The following is a 22,166-nucleotide window of genomic DNA, read 5'->3' on the forward strand; positions in this document are numbered from 1 at the left end:
GCTCACCTCTGCCACAGGGACATAAGACCACGGTGCAATGGCAGCACCAGCGAGGAAGGCACTCTGCTTTTGTACTGACTTCCATCAAGCACCTTACACAAAAAATTACTCTGGCATCAGACTCTGGTAACAAGACATCTATTTAGTGTTGTTTATTTTTTAAAATCACATACACAACAATACTCCCCGTTAGGAATTTGCCATTACCCATACATCATTAAAACTGTTTTCAATGCACACTTGCTGGACACACTCAGGAGGCGAGTGTGGAATGACCATTTTCTAACTCCAGCAGTGTCGCCACCCAAGAGCAAACCCAGAAGGTGGTAACTCCACTTTCAGTGTGATACTGATCTTTTTTAGGGTGTAGAAAGTGCCTCTTGTAAGCGGGAAGGGAAGCTACCATGCATTTGCACAGGGGAAGATGATAATTTCAAGCTGGCATGTGAGGGAGACTGGGCTACTGGGAGTGACACAGACTCTCCCCAAGGTCTTTACGGAATCTCACAGAGGCCTGCAAGCCCTAGGAAGCAAGACTTTGTTCCCATTTCATGCTTGAGCTCCTGTGTACCAACATGATCCTGGGTACTCTGGATGGCTCTGGGAACCCTTCCCAGTTTCACCATGGGCTGTGATGTGTGCCAAGTGCAGTGCTGCTCTTTGTTACCGGATCCTCAACCCACCCTGAAGCATTCCTCCTGCCTGAGAACAAGTGCTTGATCGCTGTCCTCAAGCCCTGATCTGGCAGCTATTGGAGGCAGCTATGGAGGCAGCTATTCAAACCCAGGAACAAACAATGCCTAAGACGATGTCTGCCTTTCATCCTCCCCCTCTTTGCTTCCACCTTCCCTCCAGTCATGCTGATAAAGAGGTCAAACATCAAAATTGGCTATCATAAGGGAATACCCCAGAGGGAACATCTGTTGGCTACTTGTATCTGCATCTCTCAGTCTGCTCCAATGACCAAAAATTTTTCTCCACTTGAGACAAACCCACTGGCTTCCACAAAATTCAGTATGGTGTCTCAATCCAGCTTTTTAAAAATGCTTTTCCTGTCACAAGAAACTGTCACACAACTGGCTTCTAATGGTCGTTCTCTTAGAGTTGAAAACATGAAAGAAGTATCCTTCTCTGCAGCTCGCCTCTCTACATTGAGAAAAGAAGGAAAAGGTGGGGCAGCTTGAAAAAAATTATATTGTAGTCACTACTCAAACACATAAAGGACTTTAGCCTCTAACATTGGCAATCCAGTAGTCAAAACCACAAAAAAAAAACAAAACCAAAAACGAACACCCCAACCAACAACAGAAAGATCCCACCTAAAATTACCCTGATGGAAAATTGTTTAAGGTTTGTGAAGTTGGATAAACCCAGCATAAACAGTAGGCATGCACACACTCTAATACTAGTTCTTTAAAGGCAAATTTGTCAGAGATGGGTAGCAGACTGGGGAGACCTTGCTCTGTGGCACACTTCCTACTTCACCTTGGAAAAGTTAATATTAACTCACTGCCTCACATCCTTACAGGGATCACACTCACTGCCACCACACAAGGATACTATCGGAAGGAATGCAGAAAATACAGAGAAGACCCCAGTAAATCTCACTTCATACCAGATGAGATTGTTAACTTAGGTTACAAAATCTGGCCCAGAAGAAACTGCTTTCTAACAAACAAGTCAGAGACTGAAGCAAAGAAAATGAGAGACACAAGATGCGGCGCCAAACAGCACATTCAGAATCAGAAATGTGTGGCACGCTTAGTAGCAAAAGTGTGTGTTTTTAAAGTTCACATTATTATAGCTTTTAATCTCTGAACGGTTAAACTAATTTTAATTCATAGTAGAGGCCATGTACATCCAGAAGAGAAGTGAACACGAGTGGCCGCTTGTGCATGGCCTGCCTGAAACGCTGCAGCCATTCCTTCACTCCCCTCCCTGCTGTCTCCCCTCTTTAGCGGGGCTTTCCAGCTGACCTGCTCTGCGACAGCCATCTGGGACAGCCACCCCTCCATATTCATGGCAACATAAAACATCGGCGCCTGTGAAACAATCTGGAAATATCCAGCTTCCACAGAAATGTTTCAAGCCAGCCCCTGGGGGAGGAGGGCTCTCCTGTCCAGCCCCCATTCACAGCCCAATGCCCTGAACCTTGCACCAGCACACCGGATCCGTTGAAGAAGCTGAAGCTTTATAAAAAGGCAAATGTTGAAAAGGGACGTACTTGGGCTGTTTGTAACCACAGCTGGAGCAGCTGCCCAGCAGCAGCTGTCTGTCAGGGACACTAACAAACCGGTGAGCATCAACTGTTCTTCCTACTGCCACTCACCAGCCTATGCACGCCTGCAGTGGGAAATTCAGGAAGTACTAAGTTAAAAAAAAAAAACAACAAATAAAACACAAGAATAACACAAGTTAAAGCAACCCATTCCTGCTCCCTCCCACAAATCAAGACAAATTTTACTACTTATTTTCTATTTACTACTTATGAAGAAAAGGTAAACTCAACACACAGATCAAGTTCATGAAAGGAGTGACGCATCAAACTGCTAACAGATGTATCATCATCGCAAAAACTAAGCTTTAAAGTTGTAAGCCATAGCTACTTGGTGGGTGCCCCATCCCTGGAAACATTCAAGGCCAGGTTGGATGAGGCTCTGAGCAACGTGATCTAGTCAAAGATGTCCCTGCTCCTTGCAGGGGGGTTGGACTGGATGACCCTTAAAGGTCCCTTTCCAACTCAAAGTGTTCTATGACTTTATTCAGATAATGGAAAAATCCTCCATTAAACAACTGTATAGCAGTGATGACATTTTAAGAGGAAAGTAAAAATATACAACTGAGCTGAGAACCGCACCGTGAGTGCTCTTCCAGTGAGTCTCTGTTCAACAAGCAAAAGGGAAAGTAGAAATGTTGGCAAGCAGATGTACTCAAAGCAATTAAATCGATGCCTTTGCTTTTTCCGGACGCGTCAGTCACTCGCTCGAAGTAAGTTTCCACTGTGGCACCCTCCAGCAGCTCGCCTGGGGACGCACAGGGAAGAAGCTGTTGGAGGGCAGTTGTTTACAGCGTGTCCGCACGGATGGGTCCATGTAGGACGTGCTAGGGATTGCTCCCCAGCACCCCGGCATCTGCAGGGCGAGCCTGAACCCCAGGAGGATTACAAACCCCTTCCTGTGGGCCAGGCTCCTCCCTGGCTCAGACCAACACCATCCAGCCTTGGAAGCTGCACTTTTACTCCTAGAAGAGGCTTCCATTGCTAACGTACATCAAGCACCTGCAGTGAGGAACGCCGAATGCCTCAAGTGTTTTCACAACTTTTGCCCAAGCTTTATGCCCCTTCTGGCCACCTCCACCCATGCCATCAACCACTTGCTGGTGTTCCAAAGGAGTCGAAGCCAGCCTCACAAGACCATGGGATTCAACAATTTATGGTCAGAAGGGGTTTCTCCTTCCCTTAGTGCCAGTCCCGGCCAGCTCTCTCCCATCATCTTTCAGGAGGACACAAGTGCTCCCTCCACACAGGCAGGCCAGGCGGCACCACGCCCAGCTGCCCTCCTGCCTCCATCTCAGCTCGCTCACAATGGCCTCTTTCAGGGCAACCTCGGCCTCGGTGAAGCGCGATACTTCCCTGGCTACCGAGAAACCACAATTCATTAAACCTGGGACCAGGAGGAAGAGGAAGAGGAGAATGCACGAGGGAGAGGGGAACAAAGGCAGAAAAGTATTTTATCCCAACAGAAAGCCAAGAAGGAGCCGTGCCGCAGTGAAGTGGCGGGGGAGCAGGGCACTGAGCCTGTCTGGGCGCAGACAATTACCGAGCAGGTACTGCTTTATAGAGGGCACTCCGGCAGCTCCCTCCTTTATTCCTGTTCCTGTGGGATTATGGCTGCAGACTCTGGGAAAGGGGCTGCCTGGCGGGGGTGGGGGGAAGAGGGAGGAAGATGAGAAGGAGAAGCTGCACAACCTAAGCCAGAGAGGACAGAAAAGCAGCAGACTGATTGATCTGATGATCCTATTTAGGTCACAGCACAATAAAGCTAATTCATTCCTTTGACAATTCAAAACATCTTTCCACAGGATCCTCTCTATCATGCAAACACATCACCAGAGAGAAAAGGGAGCATGAGGGCAGGGCTGCCTGTAGACAAAGCGGCAGCTTCTTCTGGTTAGAGCATCTCCCCACACACTGTAACTGCAGGCAGGAACAGAAAACATTCAGTGAATGTGTTTGTTTCATGGTTTCGTTTTAAACTGCAAGGCAGAATCCTTTTTCCTTTGGCCATTCCTGAACCCCAGCTAAGGCAACGTCAGCTCCCAGAAGGGTATTTTTCGCTCTCCCTAGGAAGATCCTTTTAAAATTCCACCAGGAAATATACTCATTTTAAATTCTGAATCCACCTCAGTGCTCCCATGCCACAGCTTATCCTGAAGAACTGAAATAAAACGGCTACAGCAAATAAGTTAATTTTGTAAAATCTTGACTCTTATTTGTCCTGATAATGTACCACAGAGAAGATGCTTCTCTTCCGAATTAGTGATGGAAAAAATACCAGGCAGACGAATTTGTGTAGGTCTTCTCATTGGTTCATTCTGTAGGACTTGAAGCAAAACGAACAAAACCAGACTGCAAAAATGCCGTTTCTGAATTTCTGTCCCGAACCGTCTGCCTGTTCAGCCTGTAATTCCACCTCTGGCAGCTGTGCACTTGTGCATCCACACTAACATCCAACAGACATCTTAAACTAATCTCAGTCTGCATTCTCCTTACGGGTGTCCTGAAGGGGACACGCTCCCCACCCATTTCACTTATTTAAAGGTCACAGAAAGAATTCTTGTAGCATATCTCCATCTCCCTGCCCAACATCACTCTTTGGGATACCGTTATTTATATATGGATTATCCTGGCATAAGAAGCTGGCAGTTCTTTTTTTTATTCTTTCTGCTGAGTATCTTAATAAAACTCACGGTGAGTTGCATTTAAGCTCAGAGACATCCTCTCTTAAAATTAGGCCAGCACATCCTCTAGTTTCCAATGAACTTTGCAAGCTATAAATGAAAAAAATGAAGCTCCTTGGAAAACACCAACCTCCATACGACCATATAACCACTCATGCAGAAATCAAACACCAACTGCTCGCTCACTGTCTCACACAGCATACTGGAAAAAAAGTTCTGTTACTGAGTCAGAAACTTTCCAAAACTTCTCCAGAAAAGATTAACTGCATGACACAATAATAAAATGGTCAGTAAAAGCTAAGGTTTGCAAATAATAAACAGATTCCAGCAGTTGAGACATTTGGTATTGTCCCTAAAGCCCTAATATTTTTTACAAAATCTGAAAATCTGGGTATGTTCCAATTAAATAATGGCACAAACTGCCCTGGAAAGCAATATTCTCCAACTAAAGTAAGGCACCCAGCCCATGTAACAGTCATGCCACAGTTATACTACTGCAGGATTCAGCAACCTGTTTTAAGCTCGTAAAGAAACAACTGAACCAACATCCGTACTAAAGCACCTCCAGAGAACCTCTTTAGTCACAGGCATGTGGATCTCAGACATCATCAAATACCAGCAGATTTTGAAAACAAAATTTAAGACAACCTTCGTGTGATCAGCATCTTCTTATAAAGGCTCTCAATAAAGTCTTTAAAATGAAATGATAGAATCATAGAACGGTTTGGGTTGGAAGGGACCTTTAAAGGTCACTTAGTCCACCTCCCAAATTAGCCTCCTAAATTCATACTGATGATTGGTTGAACTTTAAAAATTTATAATGTGGATGCCAACTTAAAATCTTATTACTGCCTGTTTGATTAAAAGTGTCAGAGATGCAATTATCCTTGTTATTAACCATACGCAAACAAGCAGCCCAAACTTCACAATGTGCCATGGTCAGTCAACATTAACAGCTCAATAGTTGTGCTTCTTTGGATCGCTAGCGAAATACATCTAACAGTTCAAATGACGCTACTGTGAAAAAGGTGCCTTGCTACCAAACATCCTCTGAAAGCGCTAGTGAGCACACCAACTACCATGATTTTTAATATCATGGCAACAGTTTCAATCAGTAAGTATGTGGGGGCATTAAGCAAACCAGACGCATCACCATCTACTTCATCAAAAGGTAATCCACAAAAAGAAAAAAAAGAATAGATCACACGCTCTGTAGCCTCACATCACATCTCCGGAGTAACCTTCTTCCAGTGGTGAACTCTTACTTGAAGATAACTGAAATGCAAGCATGCATCCACAATTCAGATCAACACTCCTTACACTAAATCTACCAATATATTTTTGAAAGAGCTTCTTAACATACCATCTTGCCAACAGGAGATACACTGTACTCGGAGATTTCCAACACTTGATTAGAGACTGGAGACACCACACAAACAAATACAGAGACAACTATGCAGAGCTTAAAAATAAATTTCTGTGCAGAAATAGCATGGGTTTTCCAGCCCAGGCAACAAGCTTGCAACAATCAACTGTCCTGCCCAGCTCAGTCATTCCTGAAACATCCCAGTGGCTGTTACTAAGATGAGGAAGAACAAGGCAAAGAAATGTCAGTAGTTTACTACTACCAAGCAAACAACCCTGTCATCTCAAGATAGTTGATAAAACTACCGTGTATGTTAGTGGTTGCATTTTTAAACTATGCACAATGATGCAAATTCAACTTTGGGTTACAGATTTGTTCAGAGCACTGTTAATTACTGGCAGCTTGAGCTGGTATAGAATTGGAACAGGATAGCATTTTACATCACAAGCTATTGAGAAGATAAGAGGAGCTCGATTTAAAAGTAGCCTGGAAGACTCAGGTGAGAAACTTCCCGCCAGCTCCAAGGCAGGTCTGACCCCTGGAGCAGAAGATCCGATTTGAACGTAAAGGAGGAGGTGGGAGATCAATAACATGGTCAATGTGAATAAAGTTTACACCCTCAGGAAAACCAATCAATAAAACCACAGCTATATTCTTCCCAAATTATTCTGCAATCTATTGCATGCACGAAAAGTATCTTCCTTTTTCCCATCTTTACGGACACAAGGAGCTCTAGCCTTTGGTACCCTTTAAGGATGCTGCAATACAGCCCTAAAAAAAAAATTCAATCCCTGTCTACTTGATTCAGACAGACGTGTCGCCCAACAGGATCCCTGCTTTGCCACTGTGCCAGAAATCATCTAAGCTGATGTATACCAAAACTCAATTTACATTTTTGTTTTTAAACCATAGCTGGTTTGAAGAACATAGTTGAAGCTACAGCCGTTAAAAGTATCTGACACAACCCGCAATGTCTAATATTCTGTACAGAGAAGGCACCCTGCTCCAGGAATGAGGCAACTAAAACACAGTGTTCATGTAAGCTTTGAAAATATTTCTTTTTATGCCAGGGCAATTGAAATCCAGCTCCTCTTTGGACTAATTAAACCTAACAGGACAAAGTTAGCATTACACACAGGAAAAAAAACCTCACGCTCACCTTCAGCTACAGGACATAAAAAAAAAGTGTCTTTTTCTCTTATGCTATTAATTATTTAACCTAACATTGCTACCACCATCTGCTTGGGGACCTGCTCGCACTTGCCAAACAGCAGCCCACTGTCCCTGGTCCAGCCATGCCATCGTGTTTGTGGCAAACGTCTGACAAACAAAAGGAGAGCCAGCCTGATTAAAAGCTGATGCTGAGAACAGCCATGAGGGATCATTCAGTTAGGAGAGGTGCCAAACCTGCTTTGGAAATGCTACCCAGCCACAAGTTTAATTAGCCCTTCCTGGAACAGATCATGAAACTGCAGAGAAATGGTTTCACAAACCTCTGTTGATGCTTTTGGGCAATGACAAACATGCTCTGCAAACCCTGTGTGTAAAACTTCACTGTTCTTAAATCCCTTGTCAAAGCATCCAAACGACAGTGGACAAACAAATGACAACACTGAATCAGAGGAGGAAAATCTGTCCCACCGTCATCATGGCTCAGATCAGAAATCAGACGGAAAAGGGACAAGACCTTCAGGATGAGACCTTCGGGATGAGCAGCACGTGGCCGCTGACCCCTCACAGAGCAGGTAGCTGAGCACTCCCAGGGAAAAGTCATCACATTTCAATAATTTGCCTTTTAACCACAATATTCACAAGTTTTTCTCTCTTTTCCAGAAGCCTAATCTCCAGTGACACCAGTTCATGCTCAGCTGACGGGGACAAGCCCTCACTAGCAGCTGAGATGGTTGCCAGCGTATTGAAACACAGCTTCCCAACAAAAGCCAGGAGCTGCAGCCTAACAGGCACGAGCAGTGCTTTGGGGAATTCAGCCTTTAAATTAGTAATGGTCAGGCCACAGCCTGCCTGCCTGCGCACGGACGTCACGGCGAGGCTGATGAAGTACCCTTCTGCAGAGACTGGAGTAGTGGCATCGTGGGGATTCGTATTTATTCTCTTCCAATGACTCCAGGTCAAAACTGGTCACTTCACAAGTCAAGCGCTGTTCCGGTAACTGCTGTAACAGCAGGCACCACGTGTAACCCAAAATTCAAGCTGTGTCTTTCCAATTATGCACCATCCCCATAATCCAGATGCAGTGCATTACAGCATCAATTCAGATGTAATTGTGATGAACCATTTGAAGCATCACATTTTTGTGACGAAAAAACTCAAGAAAACAACCCTCTGCCCCAATTTCTGCTTAGGCATAAGAATGCCACCATTACTGTTTGTTTTGTGCTGCATATTCTTAGAATAGATGAGATCCAACCTACTTTTCAACTGCTTATGAGTAATTTCTTAATTGTACAATCCTTGTGCCTCCTTTTGTGCTATCCAAAACAGTTTAAAAAATGTTTTTAGGGGAACAATATGTTAATTAAAACAAAGGTTGTGCCATGTCTCTTTTTTTTTTTTTTTCCAATAACCAATCTCTCCAAATCCCAGCTCTTCTGAGACATTTAGGAAACACAAGCAAAATGCCATCTGTTGGCAATGAGGTGGGACTAAGCTTCTAATGTTGAAATACTCACTTTACAAACCCCAAGCAGGTAGATTTAATCAGCTGACAAGACTGAGTTCACCAAATCATTGTATATTCCAAATCCAGTCCTGAACTTCCTTTCACATAATTAAACATATTTCTGTTTGATCTGTCATTAACTCATCATTTCCTGTCTAAGAAAGCAATGAGCCACCCTTGGGTCTTCCTCCTACCAAACCTGCTGCCCTTTCATCAGCTTAAAAATTAGAGCACTGGGCTTTGCTCACCTTCCTAATGGGGTGTGAAGGGGAGGACAGGGCAAATGGACTCAAGGTAGACCTTGGGTGGGTTTTTTGTCTTGTTTCAGTAAGCTTCCTTTGTACGTATCATATCATTTGTCCATGCTGCAGCTGCCCGGAGGCAGGAGACGGCCATCCCGCAGCGCCGCAGCCCCGCCGACGGAGCTGCTCTGCAGACCATGATAATGTCAGTCTGGGGGTGACGGGAGAGAAGTCGCCGCCTGTGTACTCCTAACTGACACCTGCTGCCCGACACAACCACGGTGTATCCGCTGAGAACGGCTGCTGCTTCCGCACTGCACAAAAATAAATAAATAAATTAGAAAACAAAAACAAAAACAAAACAGAAAAAATGAAGTTGAGGGCACCTTTCTGAAGTTTCACTTTTAGGAAAAGCATAATTCAACATCCTGCAAAGTAACCTGATGCTGGATAGATGCAGCGGCCAGTCCACTACCCTTCGCTTTTCGGTGTCGGTATTTTACACTAGCTAACCCACTTGTGTCAGGGTTTTTATTTTTCACCCTAAGAAGCCTAGTTCTGCTCAAGACTTACCACTGTTTTCTAAAAAGACTACAAACCTGCAGCAAAACTGCATAAAGTATAAAAATCAGCAAGTTTCATACTCCTTCTGGCTCTCTTCCAGCCAAACTCCCACGGCAAGCGATACCAGGTAGCGCGGGTCCATCCGTTGGCACGGGAGGCAGACAAAGGCAGAAAGCCACGTGCCAGCAAGGCTGCCTGCAGCAAATTACCAAACAAACTCGGTACCAACTTGCTGGTAATAGTAGTATTCTCACAAATACACAATCATCAAGCAAGGCACAGTCCTTTCTACTCAAATCGCTCTCACTTTTAAATACAATAATTTAGCATGGGGGAAGAAAAATACAAATTCCTTCTAAAAATCAGATCGCTCCAGGCACCCCATCATTCTGACATTTGTTCTCTGCAGACACCACTCCACCAGTTCATTTTCTCTTTTCTGCCACAAAGCAGCCTTCACTCCACTCCACTGTCTCCCATATGGTTAACATGAATGCGGCAATTAATATGCAATTAATAAAATGGTGCGATCAACCGCTTTTGTTCACAGCAGCAGCTGGTCTGCATGTTAGAGCGTAATTAGACAAATTAAGATGTACCGCTTTTGTTTGTGGATGAACTGACAGCATCGCTCATGCTTAAAGGTCACTAAGCCTATTGGTATTTGGGATTATTTTAAACACGTCTTTTTTTATTAACGCTCCAAGGTATCAATAAGCCAGATTTATACTTTGCCAGCTGTAATGTCAGTGAAGCGCAAGTTTGCTTTACCTCCAAAACGCTTCCACAAGCCAATCAAGAGTTAAGGAGAGAAGCGATGGATTTCAGAGAATGAGCGCACTTTTGCTTGAAGTATCAGAGCCCGTACCACAGAGCGAGTGGCTCTGGAGGGGGGACAAAACCAGAGCTGATCTGTGCCCATATCAAGGTTTGAAAATCTTGAGGATCAAACAGCATGCATATTTTTCAACGGTTTTTCATCAGATTAGGGCAGGGAAATAAAAGAGGGATAAAAATCTGCTGTAATCTATCAGACTTCTAATACCATTTCCTTTAAAAGGCATTCGTTGGGCCTTTGGAGGAACCACTCGGAGGAAAAGCAGTTTCAGGGACAGTCCTGAGCTCTTTGGGAGCTGACAGCAGAAGCAAAACCCCCTCACTCTGGCAAGGCAGGGGGCCAGGGACCGCAGCACCAGCAAACCTACACAGCCCAGATCCCCCAGCAGGCAGAGGCGCTGGGGTGGTTGGCACGGATGCCCTGCCAGCCTGGTCCCCCCAGGTCTCACTGCAGGAGCTGCCACCCAGAAGCCAGACCCCTTTGCCTGTGCGGGGTCCCCCAGCGAGAGCTCGTATTCCCTGTGGAGGTTGTATGCCATTTTCTGGTTGTCCCTCACCAGCAGTACATGGCATAGCCTATATTGCCCTCTCTGAGCACAACAGAGAGGTCATCACACCCACCACATGAATGGCGATACACTGTTTTAATCATCATGTTACCACCTACCACATGCTCTGCAAAAGCGGCACAGTAGGTTACCTATACTCAACTTGGGGCAGCATGTGCCATACACAAAGCATCAAACGTGATACTTGATAAATCAAAGTATTTGCAAGGTAACACACATCACACCTTTCCAAGGGGTCTTTATTGAAGCTTCTGGCTTCTCAACAGCGTGAGAAAAAACACGGGAAAGGATTCCATGTGAGGAGCAGTTGGCACAGGAAAAATAAGACTCGGGAGACGGGTGGAAGTCACCAACCTACAGAGTCCTGGAAAATCGGCTCCAGAAGGGATTATGTGAGTATCTGCCTTGTTAATCGGAGAATTTGCTTCTCTACTCCTCCAGCACAAGAAAATGCACTGCAGCTATAAAACCTGGTTACCTTTTATCACTTCATCTCAAAGTGTTGGCCTGGGGGAGTGTGGGACGCAGTAAGAAACATGGCATAGTAAAATGGATTTTGATAATGCTGCCATAATCCGTTTCTGATTGCTAGCGTGACGCCATTAGCCAGGCTGATAAAGGCATCCCTGAAAACGCTTGTGCCTTTTCTACGGAGTTTCACATTCTCCATACCATGTTTCAGCTTTAATTTGATCCGAGTCTGATTTTCCCACAGCATTCAAAACCATTTCTTGACTGCATTGCACTAGATAAAGCAATTCCCAGTTAAGATCTGCAAACACACTGTATCCACCATCCATAAACCCCAGGAGTTTTAATCCAATTAAGCACTGAAGAGCCTATTCAGTTTACCATTAACCACCTTCCTCAATGGCACGTTTTCCAATCTCACCTGTTTGACGTGTGGATTTGCACTCCACCTCCTTAATTACAGCAGATGCTCCCTGCTACAAATGGCAAAAACACTACACAAAATATGTCTCTGAACTCCCTATTTTTTCAGACTCCTCCAGATGCACTTGAGTAATGTTAATGACCTCCGTACCAAAACCTCCCCGCCTCTTCCTTGTACTCCTGAGCGCCACACACAGCTTCTCAGACAGGAATGCACAAAAAAGCCCACCGCCAGCACCTCCTTGCAACGGCGAGCGCAAATTCACACCTAGCAGTGAGCAGCCAGGCTAGCAAAGTGTTTTCTTTCAGCAAAGCAACACACTGAGGCCTTCAAATTCATGTTACTGATTCACTTAAGTTTTTTTACAACATCACAACATTAATCTCTTTTTATCCAGCACATTTCAAGTCCTTCTTCATCCCACCCTTCATCCACAACACCCTCATGTCTGACTCTCAAAAGGGCTTATGAGCCATATGGCTGCAGCACAGGAGATCAAGAGCTGGACCTCCTCATGCCCGGCTAGAAAAGGACAGGCAGGAAAGCTTGTTCACTACAGCACACGCAGGGAACGTGCAGCAAGATGAGCTGAAAATGCAAGACACATACTGAAATGCCCACCAGAAGAGCTGTTATTTATCCAAAACCTGAAGCAATTTTGTACAAATGGACACGTTCCTGTCCTTTGCAACAGTGGCTTGTTTTGGCCAAATGAACAAAACTTCCAAGAAAACTCAGGCATAAGCCCTTGCTAAGAACACCAAGAGAAAAGGGGAACAAACCCTTTTTTTCAGGCACATAATAAAAATTAAATTCAAGTTACTTTTTCTTTTCAAAACAAACCAGTTCCCGGCTTTATCTGATGCAATCCAGTACGTCAGTTGTTACGGTATGAGCTGGATGCAGCAGATTAAGCTGGGAGCGAGGATGGCCAGTCACTTGCACAAGGCTCTGTAAGCAGCCGTCCCGGCGATTCACCACAACAGACTGAGCCCTTCTGTCACTTACGGCACGAAAGGCCACAAAGGCTTGTTCAGTGCTCCGCACGGCCTGGGATTTGCAGAGATGGAAAGTGATTCAGTCTTTGTTTCACATTGCTAAATGAGAAGGCAAAGGACAAATCCTCCCAAGACACAAGGATTCTGGCTTTTTTTTTTTTAATGTTACGTTCTTTACTTGGGATATATAAATCTCATTGCTATCAGAAGAGAAACTTGGAAAAAAAGTCATAGCCAATAATGAATAATAAAATATCCAACTTAGTTTAGAACATCCTACTCATTTATAAATAGATTTAGTTATTATTCTTTCCAATTTCATACTTTTTCACTAAATACGCATCACACTGAAAGGTCTGTCTTTACAGATAAGACAGAGCTGTTGGCCTTAGAAAGAGTCATGAATGAAAAAGAAGAAAGCATTCTTTCATGAGCTAGCAGGCAACAAAACACTGAGAAAAACCCCAATAACTGAAGCTACTGTTTAACAAACACTAAAAGTAATCTGATACTGCCATTGGCTCCGGCCACAATCTGTAAAAGAAAGAAAAAAACCTTCAAAATCCTTACCAAAACTTTATTGTCACAAAAAACAGACAGACGCCACAGTTTAGCTAGGTTAGCAACAGCATATCACATCTTCAAACTTTGTGAATTTGATAAAATCTGAAGTGGCAATAGGAATCACAAGAGGCAGGTGATGCTCTAACCCAGAGAAGGCGACAGCCTCCCACGGCAGCAGTCACTGCCACCAAGCATTGAAACAAAACCAAGCCCTTTGCATTTCTGCCAAACATGGTCAGTGAAAGAGCTCAGCTTCACTTTGCTGTAGGAAAACCAAGTACCAAACACTCAGCACCACTGGAGTTTGTCTGTAATCGTGAATGAACACATGATGGTCCCTCCACCACTCTAATACTGCTTTTCTTGCAGGCAGGCATGCTGTTAAAGGATGTATTGCTGAACTCCGGCTGATTTCATTGTCTATTTACAATCATTCTGGCAGGGAAGAACGGCAGAGGAACAGCACCACGGATGCTGAAACAAGGCTGAGCTGCTAACACGCAACCCCCACGGGATCCTCAACTTAGCAGTTTTATCAGAACAATCGCTACAGCTTAAAAAACCCCAAGCCCTAACATGGTCGCTTGATTGTCACAGCTGCAATGTCCCACCACAAATATTTCATGTGTTGAGTATTGTGCAGCAGCAATGCTGTAAGGCAGGCAGGAGCACCAGGAACTATTGCTGCAGACCATCGAGAGCCCTGCAGCGAGAATGCTCCCCCAGCCTGCGAGAAAGTTCAATAATTTGGCTGTATTATGTTTTCAAACAACTCTAACACTACCAGGGGCATTTTCTACTACATCAGCACTGTGAAACCTCTCAAAGCGCAGTTCTCATGACGCTCGATAAGGACCCCAAAGGGAGGCCTTTATCAGCTGAGATAAAGCTCAGCCAATAATCCCCTGCTGTGCTCAGCAGTTATCACTTGACCCGGTCCCAGAAAGCACTTCCACTCTTAAACACTTTTGTTCCTTAAAATAAACATTAACAGGGTTTTAAAGCAATGCAGCCTCCTTGTCTCAAAGAGAAATAGTACCTGTCCCACAAATAACACTTTTAACTGATGGCTTAATTACGTTGCCATCCTTTTGTTTCTACAGATTGGGAATGAGTAAGGAAAGGGAGCAAGCATGGGCAGAGCTGGTGTCCCATGCGAACACGCTGGTACCACAGTGGGATACCACCACTGAAACACGAGTGGTTCTGCAAAAAGATAGGGCAGAAAGCAGGTTAGCTGATTTTCTCCATCCACCGTTTCAAGGATCCAACATTAAATACTGAAACTTCAATGGTTTGCAATTCAAAAAGAAAAAACAAAACTCATGGGGTCATACCAGACATCAGTGAAACTCAACATAAAGGAACCAACAATAAACTTGGTCTGATACATGTAAACGTTTATTGCCAGGGACCAGAAATTGTATTAAAAAGCTTTAGTAGATCACAAGTCAAACAATTCAATTGCTCATGTAACTGCTATATCGTAAATCAACAAATTTACACACATGCACACAATTTAAAAGATATTAAACAGAATTTTTCTCTTTTCATGAGGAATATGCTGAAGCAACAATAAAAGTGAATGCACCTGGACAGGGAGAGCAGATGTTCCTACTGCTTATATAGGAACTACATCACACCATTCAGCTATGCGAAAGTTTCCCAGGTTCTTCTTTGCACATCTGTTTATATAATTTAAATTCAGAGGTCATTAAGTTCTCATCCAAGAAGAAACTGGACAGTGCCTTGAAGTGACTTGGCTATTAAACACAGAAATAACCAACAAAAAATCCCTGTTTCAGTTTCCAAACTTTTTAAATGCAAAGAAGATTTAAGATTACCACCACATATTTACTATCTCTTTCTAATACTCTAGTAACACAATTACTCTTTAAAGTACTGCTCCATTCCCCACTCCTCTGTCTCTACTCATCTTCTGAAACGTTTTATAGTTTAAATTCAAGTGTATTTTAGAAAGCAGAGGGCCGGGGGATGGACACCTTTCCCTGCAGACAGCATAGAGAAAAAGGAGGCAGGCTGCAGGGAGAGAGCAGGGAATTCTGAGTGCCCTACCTATGCTCCTCAATCCCATTTCCACTCTCCAGAGAAGTGAGTTCAAAGGAGCAGCTGCTCCTGATTCCCTGAGCTCTCCTGCCAGAGCAACACCTCTGAGGGTACTACAAGAACTAGCTCTGAAAGTCAATGTCAGGACTTTGTAGGAACAAACTAACCTGTCACCCACCAACAGAGACACAATCATCCCCCTCCAGGCTGGCTGAGGCACAGAAGGGCCACGTCCTCCTCCCGAGAGCATCCCTGGAGCTGCTCCCTAGCACCTAGCCCCTCCAGAGTCTCCCCAGGTCCTACAGCGCAGAGGCTGCATAATTTCACAGAAAGCATTTTCACTTTCCCCTCTGAATGAACCAGAATCGACCCTGTGCTCTAAAATACATTAATTCAGCAGATGAGCTGGACTTTTCTTTCCCTGCATGTTAAGAAATTGCTTCCTCTTGAAAAAGGCCTGAACACCCCTGTGGTAAATCACGCTCCTCATACAGGAGGGGACATCAAACGAAGCTTGCTTAGCACTCGATGGAGAACACTGTCATACAGAAAACAGAAATACAGGTTGTTTCACAGATGAGTGTTAGCATCACATGGCTAGATGGTGATTCTTCAATTGCTGGTAATAACTAGCCATCGTCAGATGATCAGCATGAGACTAATGAGGAAAAGAAAAATCAATACAGTTGCAAATACATTAACGTACTTTTTTTTTAAGGCCTGGTGCAAGATAGCCAGCCAGCTGGCTGTTAGAGGAAAAGCTTTCTTTGTCTTCTGAAATTTCTCCCCCATCGCCCTTAAGTACACTTTTCTGAGCAATCATTCCACAAACAGCTGGATGTCTTTGCTTAGGTGGTCAGAAAAAAAAGGAGGGCAAGCAATAAGGCTAAAAACAAAACAGCTGAACATTACCATTGTCTGTCCTATTCTCTCCCTATTTCCCATCTGTATCTGTCAGTGAAACTTGAAACTATATAGAATAAAAAAGGAGAGAGTCATCACAATTCAGGAATTCTTTCTTCTCACGTTTAGAAGGAAAATAACCTTAGACCTAAGGTTACTCAAAAGCAGTTTGTGGCTTGTTTGTTTTTTAAATAAGTACTCATCAAGATGCATTAAGGATCTTCGAGTCTGTTAGACCTTCTTCTTATTTTTCCTGGCCTTTTTCTTATTTTTCCTGCCCTTTTCATCCCCTGATTGTTTCTATGGCTTTCAATTAGAGTGCCACGTCAACAGCTCCACTCATCTAAAACAATCATTTTGCTGAAAAGGAGCATTATTGAACTGAAAGCAAGTGCTCAAGACCTCTCAAACACAGACATATCACATACACAAAGACAGCATCATCCTGTACCAACTTAGTGGTCCCACTGGATACAGTATTTACGTATGCTCTCCTGAAGTGGAAATATATTATTTTCATAAGAAAATTGTTCCACATGCCTTCATCCTCCAAAAGAGTATGAGAAATGTGAGTATTTTCCTTGTTTATAAGCCTGTTTTACTTATTTATGTCCTCAACAATGACAATACAATGCTAGATGACCAAAACAACTACTGAAAAGGAACTGATCTTTCTTACTTGGCCAGAAGGCGTTGTCGTCTTTGCTCAATAACTTTTTCTTGAGACGCCCGGGCAGCTTGGTGTGAGTGTTTCCCATTTTGCGGGAATACAGCGGGATAAGTTCCTCCTCCTCCTCATCGTTGCAGCTGGGCTGCCACTGGCTCCTGCCGAGGCACCCGACCATCGGGTCGGCGGGCAGGCAGTGCACATAGGCGATCATTGTGAGATGCTGCTCTCAAGGATGTCCCCGCTGTCCCCAGTGGCTAGGCTGGAGCAGAAGGGAGTGGCCTGCTCGTAACCCTGGAACGGACGCATTCAAAAGGCTGCAAAGGAAAATATTTTCTCCTCCTCTGCACTTAGGCAAGCTAAGCTATTTGGTTATGCTGGGAACAGTTTTGAATAAGATGCTGGCAGCCCTTAAAAAAGAAGGAAAACAAAAAAATCGAGCGCCTAAGTTAAGCGGCTCACTCCAGCTGCCGGATGCTGTGCCCCTGCCCTACCGCCAGCCCCCGGCTCACAGCCACGAGCAGGAAAATACGGGCTGCGGAGATGCTGGGAAACCCCGTCACCTGCTGCCGATTTCAGACTTCTCCCTTCCTGCTTCCACTCCCGTCTGCTGCTTCTCTTAAGCCTTATCCCCGATTATTCACCACCCTCTGAACAACAGGTACTATGGCCATGCGCAGATGGCCACATCCGAGAAGCTTATTTAAAGCTGACTGTAATCGCTGTGACACTGATGGCTGAGAACTGCCATTTGGCAGGAATCTGCCAAGAACATCCACCTTCTTCGAGAACACAAAAGCAGGAAAAATAAACAGCCTGAAGAAAAAAGAGCAAAGTGTCATTATTTCAGTACTTGGATTTTAGTAAGAAAACTCCCTTTCAAAGTCAGAATCGTCACGATTGTCACCAAAAGAAGGTATCTTGCAGGTTAGATTGCAACCAGATTGACGCTGAATACAAAGCACAAGCCGTTACCAGTTTGCACTCAGTTCTGCACAAACTCACACATCCACACAACGCCTCTAGAGAGCAGGTATTACTCCTATTTAAAGACGAAGACATAGTCTCGAAGGGATTTAGTAACCTGCCCACAGAGTGGAAAAGCCAGATTAGAGTTGAGGGATTCTCAGTTCTGTAGCCTCATCCACAAGCCATCAGTCCACAGCACCTCTCCCGAATACTGAACTACTAAGCAAGTTTCCATATCAACTCTAATCTTGCATCCCCTATACTGTTTTTCTCCAGGATTCAGGAAGCGTGCCCTTCCTGGGCTTTCGAATTGGCTGCAGCAGCACAGTCAGATCGGGACAGCAAGAAAAACAGCACACAGAGAGACATGCACCCTGCATCAACTGCTGTCTTCAGCAGCTTTTTAAAGTTTGCTTTCTATTTGATACAGTTCAAAAGGTAGCAATATTTGTTTTTGAAAATGGCAAGATATCAATACCCTAAGTAAAGTACAACGAAGACAACAAAGACCAACGCTTAGTCTGCTTCCTTAACTCTTCTTTATAAACGCTTTGGTCACAGCCCATACCAGTCACGACTGCTCTCTATAGAGGAACACAAAAGTGTCCGGTAAGTATTTACACACTTTAGAAAAGGCTTTATTCTGCTGTTTCCTTGATATCTACAATAAACTTTTGGACAGGAAAAAAAAAATAAATCACTGTTTAACAAAAAAAAAAATAATCAGATCAAATCAGATGCACATCTCTTCTTTCTCCCTGATGCACACATGCATCTCCTGCTGCCTCGGCGCTGCTCCTGCCTGCACTGGCAGCCGCAGCCCGTGAGCAGGGTGTACACACCAGCTGCCCGCAGGCGCTGCACCAGTGTGGCATCACCATTCAGACAGGCAAAACACAGAGCACCACCCACCATAAACTGTCTGCAACACTGACTCAACGGTGCGGCAAACTGGAGAAAGTCAGGAAGAAACTGGCTTATTTGGCATTTGGGTTTTTTTTTTGTTTAACATCCTGTTACTTTGCACAGCAACCTAAGCAAATAATTTTCACCGTGTAGTGTTTTATACACACCCTGCATGGTCAAATCTCAGCAAACTTGCAAATAGATGAAAACGGGTGTCGGCACCGCTGGCTCCTTGGTACATACAGCAGAAACTCACCGGCACAAACCAGCAGCTGGGCCTCTGAGGCAAATACAAATTTACAAAGCCAAGTACATGTACTCATCAGACTATGAGAAAGACAAACTGTGATTAACACTGGCCGAGTTCAACTCACTCATCAACCACGCTGATACTCTTGCGTCTGCCAGAATAAATGAGTGTCTAGACAGTCCTCCTGGGTGGGACGAAGCTCCGGGAGTGCTGTTAGTGAACCAGTTCACTGGTTCACCCATTAACGCCTCCCTAATGGGACAGGATCTCTGTAACCCACTTGTCTAGCCGCTGTGCCTGCTGTCTCACCCTCTCAGTTCCCTGCGATTACCAGGGTCTCAGGAAGAGCCACTCTCATAGATGTGACGCATAAAACTTCTGAGCATCAACAGGCTATTGATAAAAAGAGTGCATTGGGGCTTGTATTTATTTCTCCTGCAGACAGGAACGGTATCTTTTAATAGACAAAAATACAGTTGGATTTCTGCTATCCTTTTTATTTTAAACTTCTCAAAATCATCTTAACACACTATATTTCAGAAGGGTATCGGCTGATGTTTGCATGCAGTCTTTGTATCTCTATGCAATCACATTACATGGCATAAAAGTTAGGTGTAGATCTACACATCCAACCAGTATTATTAGGCAACATGCAGTGCACACACAGGAGCAAAAAGACAGAGGACACAGACAAAATTCAGTGTTCAGCAGACTCAGATGTTCCCAAACACTTAACAAGATGACCCAGGACAACGTAGTGGCCTGGAGTCCCAATGACACCCACCATGCTCTTCTCCAGACTGCAGACATACTCAATTAGCCACGTTTCCAATGCGTGCTCACGAAGTAAGGCTGATGCACAATAATGGGATCAAGGCTGAAATCCAGTTTAGCAAGTATATTTACCATATGGTAAGCATTAATGTCCCCACAAATTTTTTACTTGAAGAATAAATCTGCTCCTCCCTGAAGCCTGGAAGACCTTGGTAATATACATGATAAAAGATTTGGTGATGGTTACGGCCTCAGCTATTAGCAAATGCAAAATCACGAAGAGTTAGGAAAAGGATGTGCCATCTCATGTAAGAAAGACATTGTGTACATTGCCTCTTCCTCTTCTAGTCACCTCCCAAAAAGCCTATAAAAAGAAATTACAATTTTATATGGAGTCTACATGGAGCAATAATCTCTTGAAGCTTGAAAAAGTTAAATTTTCACTTGAAATTTTACCTCAAAACTTCTCATTAAACTTCACTTATTCTACAGCAGCTGTAGCGCTGTTTTATTTTTTCAAATACACAAAAGCAAGGCCGTTCATTTTTCTCAGCCTTCAGCTATCATTTATATAAAGATTTCCCCAAAATAATATTTTATTTCCATAATTCTTCTTTTTGATGCTTTTAAAAAATTGAACTATTAGTAATGCAACAATGAATGTTCTGAGTAGACTGTTAAACATGCATATTAATCTTTATCAGCATATTTCATTTTTGCTAAATCACCTCTTTACAGTCAGGCTCTATTAGGGAGAGCTTGAATAATTAGAGAGAAAATTGATTACATTATACTGGGAACAACATTTTGTCTAAAGGAAAAAGACCGTTAAGAGCTTGACAGACTCCCAAAACTGTGACTAACTCAGGGATTACAAGAAACAAAATTAAAAAAAAAAAAAAAACCACAAATAAAACATTAGCCCATTTATTAGACAAGCATATATGCTCCTGAGCTCTGAGAATGGCAATGATACTGATGATTTACTACAAATAGGAGTTTAAAAAGCATATAGCATATACCTAATGGGAACCCAGGGGATTTGGAATTACAAAATACGGTCGTATCAGTCCTGCTCTGGCATCAAATGTGCTACATAAAAAACTATCATCAGTCTTTACATACAATTTGTGGATCCTCTGCATAGAAGGAAAACAGTAATATGCACAATGTCGTGAAGTAACAGCACTTTTATGAACACCATGTACAATAAAACCATCAAATGAAGTAAATTTCTGATGCAAACCCAACAGCCACACTGGAAATTAAAGAGAGCTTGTAGAAATCCAGAGGGATAAACTTTGCCCTCATTAGACAGTGATTCTATTTTCAGCAGCGATGGGTTGATGTATTCTGGGCTTTCTGGCCAATCAGCTGCAGATTTTAAATTGTACTTCAACAGTTATTTTTAAAACAATCAAGAAAAAAAATAGTTATACATTAAACGTATTTCATGGGAGCCATATAGCATTAACTAAGCCTTAAAATAATACTCTCTGAGAGAAAGAATCCTTCCTTTATAGACAGACAAGTTGCAAGGCAGCAAGAACAAGGACATGCCCATCACGGCAGAGCACCTCAGCACCCTCGGGAGCTGGCAATTGCCAAATCAGACATGGGATGTCCTGCTCTCCTGGCCCATGTGTGCACCTTCCTTCTTCCCTGTGAATTAATTTAGTGTGTCTGAAGCTTTAACTCAAGTTCCCTAAACACACACACAGCAGACAAAAGCTAAAGAATATCAAAACAAAGGGAAAAAAAAAATCAACCTCAAGGTACTGTAATTCCCTTTTTAACTGAACCTGAATCTCTCAAACAGGAAGGAGCAGGAGGCATCAGCTTTAAAGTGTTTAAAGCAAGCCCAATGTTTTATGAGCTCGTATAATACCACTGACATCAGGACGCAGGGGGGATGAAAGGGACCTGGGTGTGGTGGCAGGCACCACTGCCAGGATG

The 22,166-nt window shown here is 43.7% G+C and overlaps 1 protein-coding gene across 7 annotated transcripts in view; it reads right to left on the reverse strand.

The window, feature by feature from the left end:
• NHSL1 (NHS like 1) overlaps window positions 1–22,166 on the reverse strand; it is a 180,210-nt gene that overhangs the window by 52,890 nt on the left and 105,154 nt on the right. For 5 of the 7 annotated variants that reach the window (XM_086745736.1, XM_086745735.1, XM_086745734.1 and 2 more), the window contains exon 1: window positions 17,324–17,613. The exons of the other annotated variants lie outside the window; for them this stretch is intronic. In XM_086745736.1, the coding sequence (XP_086601862.1) occupies window positions 17,324–17,525 (202 nt within the window). In that variant the 5' untranslated portion in view covers window positions 17,526–17,613. Of the gene's footprint in view, window positions 1–17,323; window positions 17,614–22,166 lie in introns of those variants that run through there. 7 annotated transcript variants of the gene reach the window in all.

Source organism: Chlamydotis macqueenii, chromosome 3 (assembly GCF_036417535.1).
Source record: "Chlamydotis macqueenii isolate bChlMac1 chromosome 3, bChlMac1.mat, whole genome shotgun sequence".
Taxonomy (NCBI): Eukaryota; Metazoa; Chordata; class Aves; order Otidiformes; family Otididae; genus Chlamydotis; species Chlamydotis macqueenii.